Source organism: Muscardinus avellanarius (assembly GCF_963383645.1).
Source record: "Muscardinus avellanarius genome assembly, chromosome: 4".
Lineage (NCBI taxonomy): Eukaryota > Metazoa > Chordata > Mammalia > Rodentia > Gliridae > Muscardinus > Muscardinus avellanarius.
In genome coordinates this window covers 148,999,042-149,008,323 of record NC_137789.1, presented here as the reverse complement: position 1 = coordinate 149,008,323, position 9,282 = coordinate 148,999,042, and the positions used below count along the sequence as shown (strand labels likewise).

Sequence of the window (9,282 nt, the reverse complement as noted above, 5' to 3'; positions counted from 1 at the left end):
TCTATTTCCCTGAACTCGGTTAGATTTTTCCAACTTCTGAGTGTTTGCCTCTGCCTGACTAGAATACCTGTCTAGCCTCAAAGACTGATATAAATTCCATCTGTCCCAAGAAGCCTCCCAACTTTCCTAGCTGGAATTCATCAACTGTCCTCTTATTGAACCAGAATTGCCCATCACATTTTCTGTGTCCTTCCTTAGGAAAGTTGTCTCACCTACAAGCAGTCCAGAACTAGGGAGCCCTTGGCCATAATGATTGTATTTATGTAGTCAAATGGAGATTCTGTCCCAGCACCTGAAATCGAGCTAGCCAGCCACATTGGGCACCAGGGACACAGGGACCTCTAGATTCAGGGACAGAGCTGGCACCTCCCAAACTGTCTGCATGCTGATGCTCTAAGGGAACTAGGAACCAAGAGCCTAATTGAGTAAAATGATGCAGAGTTGCAGAGAAATGTAGAGAGCAGATAGTAGGTGTGGAGGAGGGCAGAGGAAATGAGAGAGAGAGAAGAGAGAGAGAGAGAGAGAGAGAGAGAGAGAGAGAGACACTCTTGTTCCAGAATTGCTATGAGAACCCCAGCTGAACATCTTGCAGCTGAATTCCTGGAGATATTCCAGCATCCTTAACATGAATCCAATTTCAGTTAAGTTAGCCTGAGGCGATTTCTGTTCCTTATATTCAACTGTGCCTGCCCTGAACCAGAAGGGTCTGCTCCCACATTATCTCAAGTGTGCCTCTGCTAGAGCAAGAACTGTCTCTTATCACCGAAGGTATGTTGGTGTGCGTCTGCTTACACCCAGCCTGGCACGCCTGAGGGCAGGGCCCCTGTCCTGTTCATTCAGTAACCCAACAGCCTAACACAGGTTAGAGGCTCAAAAAATAGTTGTTGAATTTATATCCTCACAGTTTCCCAAATGATTTGGTGTATAGTTTATTCACAAACATTTTAAACTCCTCGATGCCCCCCTATTTTGCTATATTTGTGTTATTTTATATAGATTTCTAAAAAATTAACTTTCATGTACTCATAAGCTTCACACACGCATACGCTTTGGCTTTCACCTATTTGGTGGCCACCAGGACAGAGTTGGAGTTTAGCATCCGAGGCTCCTGCCTCTCTCTAGTTTGGGAAAATGTGAGTCTTACATGAAACCCATCTTCCAGTAATAAACTGTTTTTTTTAAATTTTTTTTTACCTTTGAAATAGATGCTTCCCGTGGCAGTTCTTGCAGTGGCTTAATTTCAGTGACGCCATTTAAAACACATGAAAGAGGTCAGTAGTACAACTCTTTAAGCACCTACTCAGAATCATACATTTTTCAGAGCCAAGACTAGTGGTTCTCAGACTTTTAAGTTCCTATGAGCCAGTATGAAGAAGAGGTTGCTGAACTTATAGTCCTCCAAAGAATGACATTAAAAACACTAAGCTTTGCCGGGCGTGGTGGCACACGCTTGTAATCCCCGCGCTTGGGAGGCAGAGACAGGAGGATCGCGCAGGTTCGAAGCCAGCCGTGCTGGCGTAAGAGACCCTGTTTCAAAAATATAAAATAGGTCTGGGAGTGTAGCCCGGAGGAAGAAGGGCTTCCAGGAACCCCAGTACCACCAAAAAAAAACAAAAAAACAAAAAAAACAAAAACAACAACAACAAAAAAAAACAATAAGCTTCAATTAACACAGTATCATTTCATAAAGGACATGTTAACACCAAAGTTATGTGCATCACTACCTAAATGCCAGCTACTCTTGACTTCATAAGAACTCGACTTTTTCTGGTTTTTTTTTTTTTTTGGTAATGGGGATGGAATCCAAGAATATCTACCACTAAGCTACACTTCCAGCCCTTTCATTTTTAATTTTGAGACAGAGTCTCACTAAGTTGCCCAGGCTGGCCTTGAAGTTATGATCTTCTTGTCTCCACCTTCAGAGTTGCTGGGATCACAGACACGTACCACCCTGCCCTATATTTTAATTTTCAAATATTTTATAAAATACTTAATTTTTAAAGGGATAAAGTGCTTAATATGGTGCCTGGCGCATGTTGATTCTCTATTATTATTGTTTAGTGAATGTTAATCATACTTAACATAAGATATTTTTATCTTTCCAAAAGATTGGCTGAACTCATTCATGGATTTGGTGTGTGCCCCTCAGGGAACAAGATTTCTGAGGAAATGAATGATTGAATAATGGATTGTGAAGATCTGGGATTCCCAGAAGTATTTTGAGGACTAAGAAGGAGAAGACAGAAGGAGTCTGCAAGACAGAGTGAGGACTGACATCCATGAAGACCACCAAATTTCCTTGTAGGGGAGAAAGGTGGGCGAAGGGGACTTTAGGATACAAGATGGGTGAACAATTTGAAGCCTTTATATCTCACAAGTGAAGAATTCCTCCTTCTTCCCTTCTACACCTTCAGCTTCTGTAGCATTTACTGCGATGGTGTGTGCGTATTATAAGATTTCTGGAAGAAATTGAGAAAGGATATTCATTTTTATTTGGGTTGAAACTGTGGAATTGAGACAGTACCGCAGAAGCAGAGGGTGACCACGAGATCAGAAGTTGCCTGAAGCTTCTGGAAATCTCTGCAAGGGTCTGAGCCTAGTTCCTCAGTGGACACCCTCTTTCCTGTCTTCCTAGTGATAGAGACATTTTGATCTCAAACCTAGGCATGAATAAATAAGGTGAGATCAGACTAGTTCTGAAGTTCTGTCCCTGCCTCCGCTGGGTCAGAACTCTGATTCTGTTCTAGAATTGTCCATTCAAGAGAATCCTTGGCTTGAAGATTCTCCAGGGCTAACGAAGAGCCCTCCCGGGTGTGTGAGGGCCAGCCAGAATGGGCCTTTTATATAGCTGACCTCTGTAGGACTGGGAGTGTTGTGGTATCCTTGTGGTTGGAGGGACAAAAACATTTATGACGCAACACGCAGAGGACAGGAAGGAGAAACACTGTTGCTGGGCAATCTGGCTCCAGTAACCCTATAGCTTTGGCCAAGGTGCTACGTGGTGCAAAATCCTGACACCCTGCTCCTAATTCTCTCCCTTCTGATGCACCAGGGAACCCGATCAGCAGCTTGCAACTCTAGGAATCATGGTTACCGTAGTGACCAAGGGCTTAGGATTCTGTGGTAAATAAACCAGGCTCTATGTGAGCCCACGCAACTTCTTACACTCTCTGTGCCAGTGTCTGCGCCTATAAAATGGGCGGGACTAGCAATAACTCCTCAGAGATGGACTCAACGTGGTGATACACACCCGGGCTTACCAAGAGTTGACAAAGTCTCTCCAGCTTCCCATCACCACGGGCAAACCCATTCCACTCATCATACTCCTCCCAGCTCTCGTTTTAAACTTGTCTTTTAAAATGCGAATATCCACTGGTTGGGCAAGTGAGTCCTTTCCCCTCGGTCCCCTCGTCCCAGGGCCCATCCTCTGCAGACGCAGAGCGGCTGCTGGTCGGATTGCTGGCGGGCGATGGCGGTCCGGAGGCAGCCAGACCTCTCCGGTTGGCTTAGTCAGTGCCCGAACGGCCCGCCCAGGTCCTCTGCAGCGCGGCCCTGCAGGGACAGCGGCCGCCAGCCCGGCGGGCCCGGGGGGGAGAAGAACCCACTGCGGGAAGAAGGACGCCGCTGCAGAGGTGCCGGGCGGGGACGGCGGCCAGGCCAGGGCGCCCGGGGAGATAACGGGCCGGCCGCCCAGCCTCCACCCCGCGCCCCCCGTTCTCCTCCGGGACCGCGACCGCGGCTCCAGAAGTGACAGCCACGTGGACCCCGCGCGCCCCGCCGCGGAGGGGCGGCGTGGGGGCGGGGCTGGAGGGGCGCCCGCGGCCGCGCGCCCGGACGCCGGCTGCCAGGCGACGCCGGCGGGAGCGAGCACGCTCTGACGTCACGGCCGCCCGCCCAATGAGGAGGCCCGGCGAGGCGCCGCCCCGCCCCCGCCGCCGCCGCCGCCGCCGCCGCCGCACCTGCCGCCCCCGGAGTGAGAGGAGGCGCGGGCCGCTGCGGGCTCGGGCGCCGCAGCGCGCCGGCCTGAGCCTCGGACGAGGCCCCGGGAGCCGCTCGCCGCCACCCCGCCGCTCATGCCCGCAAGATGGAGGCAGCGGCGGCGGCGGCGTGAAGACGGCGGCGCCGAGGCCGTGGGAGCGCGGGCGCGGGCGGCCGGGCCGGCGGCGGGGGCGGGATGGGGCTGCTGCTCATGATCCTGGCGTCGGCCGTGCTGGGCTCCTTCCTCACGCTGCTCACCCAGTTCCTGCTGCTGTACCGCCGACGGCCCGAGCCGCCGCCGGACGAGGCGGCCCGCGCGGGCGACGGCTTCCGCTACCTCAAGCCGGTGCCGGGCCTGCCCCTGAGGGAGTACCTCTATGGCGGCGGCGGGGCTGAGGAGCCCCCCGGCGGGGCGCCCGAGGGCGGCGCGACCCCGGCCCCCGAGACCCCCGCCCCGCCGACGCGGGAGACCTGCTACTTCCTCAACGCCACCATCCTGTTCCTGTTCCGGGAGCTGCGGGACACGGCGCTGGCCCGCCGCTGGGTCACCAAGAAGATCAAGGTGGAGTTCGAGGAGCTGCTGCAGACCAAGACGGCCGGGCGCCTGCTGGAGGGGCTGAGCCTGCGGGACGTGTTCCTGGGCGAGACGGTGCCCTTCATCAAGACCATCCGGCTGGTCCGGCCCGTGGTGGCGGCGGCGGCCGGCGGGGAGCCCGACGGCCCCGAGGGCGAGGCGCTGCCCGCCAGCTGCCCCGAGGAGCTGGCCTTCGAGGCGGAGGTGGAGTACAGCGGGGGCTTCCACCTGGCCATCGACGTGGACCTGGTCTTCGGCAAGTCCGCCTACCTGTTCGTCAAACTGTCCCGGGTGGTGGGCAGGCTGCGCTTCGTGTTCACGCGCGTGCCCTTCACCCACTGGTTCTTTTCCTTCGTGGAGGACCCGCTGATCGACTTCGAGGTGCGCTCCCAGTTCGAAGGGCGGCCCATGCCCCAGCTCACCTCCATCATCGTCAACCAGCTCAAGAAAATCATCAAGCGCAAGCACACCCTGCCCAACTACAAGATCAGGTAGGTGAGAGGGGGCCTGCTGCGGGGACTGCGGGCCCGGGCTGCTGCTGCAGCCTTCGTGGAGTGGGAAGGGCAAAGGCTTGTTGATATCCCCAGCCTACGCCCTGCGGCTCTTCTCACCCAGGACAGGGCCCGAGGTAAAGTCAGGTAATGGACATTTTCTTTGCTTCCAAAGGCATTGATGATGAGCTAGAAACCTCTCCGCGTGTGCCTGGGTCCTCAAGGTGCTCTCAGCTGGGGAGAATAGTCTCCTGAGAAAGCAGCTTATTGATAAAGGGAGGAAAGCCCCCATCATCCCCTGAAGTCGCCTCTGGGACTGTGGAGAAACTTCCTGTGTGTGGTTGCTGCATAGAGCCTGTCACTCGCTGGCTTTGCAGCATAACTTGGGCCACGCTGAGAAATTATTCCTGGACACAGTACAAGGCTCGAAGGTTGTGCATATAGACCAGGGCTGTTCTATTTTGCCTTTGCCAGCCACTTTTGCTTTGATGCTTTGGCATCTTTCAGTGTATGGGGTGTAGTTATTGCAAACGAATACTCGGTGCAGCGATTAGAGAGGCGTTGGGGAGCCTTTATGTAGTGACATCTCTATGCATTTGGAATTACTCTCATTTGCTCTTCTGGGGGTAGGTTCTGTAGCACAGACCCAGACTTTGCCCAGATAGTAGTTACTCTATGACCACAAGTTCCTCGCCTAGTACTTGAAATCACCCTCCAGATAGTATTTTAATGATAAGGTAGTGACTTTTATTTATAAAAGCTCTCCTGCATTTGTGGGCTTACTTAATTTTATATAATATACTCTTGATTAATGTATGAGTTTTCTTTTACTCTCATAGAAGTAGTGGCAAGGAAAAGAAAGTTTTGTAGGGCTTCATCCACTTTGGTCTGGGGAAGTTTGTTGTTGGAGTGGAATGAGTCGTACATGGCTTTTTATTTTAACACAGCTGAATTTTTAAATATTTTTCTGTCCTCCATTAATTTTGTATTTACTAAAGTGTTTGAGCTGCTTGGATTTTACCCTTTACTATACAGTTATGTTAATCTTGTATTAGGCTTACTCTTCAATGGAAGTGGAATATTCCTGGATCACTAGTTTTCTAGCACAGTCTCAAGCCAGATAATCAAGAAATGTCTTCAGTTTGGAATGGGCTTTTGACTTGTATATGTGGCAGATGTACCTTACTAATTATATATTGCGTAGGCTAGTAGCACGGTGACAGAGCTGATGGAGGGCAAGAAACATTTATTTTATAATGGAACTAGTTCTCTAGGTTTCGAGAGGATGGTGATCTGAGAATTCACTGGGTTTTCTGGTTCTGTGAGTAGAACATTCTTTATGAAACCTACTTTTAAGCTATGGAATACAAGTGACATAAATTATAAATGAGTTCTAGTGCTTAAGCAGTGAAATGTTTATTTATAGCAGTGTGTTGCTAAGAAAGTCATAAAAAAAAGTTGTTACGGATTTTTATAATCCATCACAACTTTAATTCTGATTTCTGGATAGCTTTCATGTAATAAAACCTGATTAGGCTGTTATTATTTGGGGGTTCTTTGTAGAATAGCTAGTGACAGTGAGGATGCATATCATTTTGAGAGTTTTATTTTTTAAATGTGGATTGAGTATTCAGTTAAATCAGAAAGAAATGATGAAGACAGAATTGCTTTTTACCAATGTCCCAAGGGATTTTAAAGCACAGCATGAGTTTGATTTGCTATTTTAACTTTAAACCTTAAGCATTACACTGTCATCTCCAAAAATGTGCACATCTGTGCTCTTTTTTATTAGAGGCCATCTCATTGATCAATGAGTAAACACTGCACAGAACACACCACTCAATCTTCAGATTTTTATCGGATACCTGCTATATGCTTATGATTCTAGGTGCTAGAACTTGAAATACTGAACAGAAATAAACAGACTCAGCTTTCATGGAGCTTAGAGTCTAGTGAGAATTAAATTATAAATACTTAATAAGATTTAAACTAGTGTGGGATTGACGGGGTCGAAGGATCCAGGAAGCAGATTTTAGCTTACTAAAAGAAACAGAAGTGTAGGGACAAAAAGGCCACCTCCAGAAATATAGACTTTGCTCCTTGTAGCCACTCTGCCCAAAGTGTTTTAAACTAGTGTTATTATGGGCTGATTCAAATTTTAGAATTAAGCCAGGTGTGATGGCACACGCTTGTAATCCCAGCATTTGGAAGGCTGAGACAGGAGGAACGTGGTTCACTGACAGCCTCAGCTACTTAGGCCCTTTGCAACTCAGTGAGACCCTGTTTCAAAATAAAGAATAAAAAGCTGGGCGTGGTGGCGCACGCTTGTAATCCCCGCACTTGGGAGGCTGAGACAGGAGGATCGCGCTGGTTCGGAACCAGCCTTGCTGGCTTAAGAGACCCTGTTTCCAAATAAAAATATAAAAAATAGGTGTCTGGGAGTGTAGCCCGGAGGTAGAAGGGCTTCCAGGAACCCCAGTACCACCAAAAAAAAAAATAAAAAATAGGACTGGGGGTATAGCTCCGAGGTAGAATGCCCTGGGTTCCAACCCCAGTACCCCTAAAGTAAATAAATAAATTAGAATTAATTACAGTATACCTTAGGTGTATCATAACTCTCACAAAGTGAATTAAAATAGCTAGTGTTTATCTTATTGTATAGATAGAGGAATGGAGCTCAGAGTATTTAAATAACTTGCTTAAAGTAACACAGCTGGCAGATCCGATTAAGTCAGGCTGCCTTAACAACCACAAGAGAAAGTTGTTCTGCATTGTTCTTAAGGGATTTTTTTTTTTTTTTTAAGTATGTCATCATCCTGGTGTAGTGCTGTACACCTGTAATCCCAGTATTTAGGAGGCTGAGACAGGAGGATTGCAGGTTTAGGGTCAGCCTCAGAGACCTCCTGAGGCCCTCTGCAACCTAGACTCCGTTTAAAAAAAAAAAAAATAGGGCTAGGTATGTAGCTCAGAGGTAAAATGCATTTTTGTTTAATACCCCCCCCACACACACACAAAGTATGCCATCAATATAATATATGTGGGAGTATCTTTCCAATTTAACTTAGAACTCTGAGTGTGACTTATAAAGTTTATTTTCCCCCTTAAATTGAAAGTTTTGAGAGGATCCTCTTAACTTTGTTAAGTCATAAGATTAATTATTTGGGTGCTGCTCCACATAGTATTTCTTTTTTAATCCAGTCAGTTTTGTTTCCAAGTAGGTCTTGCTAGTTTATCCATTTTAGCCATCTACTCTTCTTAGTAGAGATAAAACAGTAAAGAAAATTGTATTCAGTCTTGGGTCCTTTGGCACTTTTATTCATTCCCTATGGAAATATTTTGCCAATTATTAACATTGCTGTTATTTCTTCCCTCCTTTATTTACTTATTTATTTTTCTTTTTTCATGCTGCCAAAGTGAAGTGGCCTGTTAGGATTGCCATTCCTGATATTTCACCTAGAGATGCTAAAATAGCTCAAGTGCTTGCTTCGTAAAGACCCAGTTGATTGATAACTATGTTTACCCAGCTAACACATTTGGTTTATAAAATTATCTTTAAAAAATGGATTATAATATATAGAAAATGTGTTTGCTAATTTATTGAATTAAGATGTTTTTTGATTCAGCACCCTAATCTTAATTATTTTGGTTATTTTTTTAAAAAAGATACACACTTTAAAATAATATATTAAAGCCAGGTGTGATGGTGCACACTTATAATACCAGTACTTGGGAGGCTAAAGCAGGAGGATTTCAGGTTTGCTGCTATAATTTATACTCTGTTTCAAAATAAAGAATAAAAAATAGGGCTAGGGATGTAGCTCAGAGATAGTATGCACCTAAAATAAAGTATATTAAAATGGGGAATATTTTAATTAATCTCAAAATTCATCTTCAAGGGAGAAAAAATACCATTGGTCTTTAGTATAGGTAGATCCCCTTTTCAGCATGAAATCTGAGTAATAGTCCTGAGGTGAGGAGGGTTGTTTGGGTTTTGGAGTCACATATTTGATATTCTTACTGATACTTCCTTTCCTAAAATATTCTTGTCTGATAGCTAGCACTTGCTGCCTGCTGGAAGGGCAAATTCAGTTTACAGGTACTTTTTATGTGGCCTGTACTTTCTGTTTGTTTCTTAATTGGCCAATGGTAAAAGAAAAAAAAAAGGAGATTTCATATAATTTTGTTTTTCTGGCTTCTCTTAAGAAAAATTGGAGTATCTTGTAATACCAAGTTGACATT

At 46.8% G+C, this 9,282-nt stretch overlaps 1 protein-coding gene across 1 annotated transcript in view; it reads left to right on the top strand.

The window, feature by feature from the left end:
- Window positions 1-4,174: 4,174 nt before the first annotated feature.
- The window catches only part of PDZD8 (PDZ domain containing 8), a gene marked incomplete at both ends in the record, with an annotated part of 90,907 nt that continues 85,799 nt past the window's right edge, over window positions 4,175-9,282 (top strand). Inside the window, one exon of the mRNA XM_080693625.1 lies at window positions 4,175-5,043. Within this exon, the coding sequence (XP_080549751.1) occupies window positions 4,175-5,043 (869 nt within the window). The remainder of the gene's footprint in view (window positions 5,044-9,282) is intronic.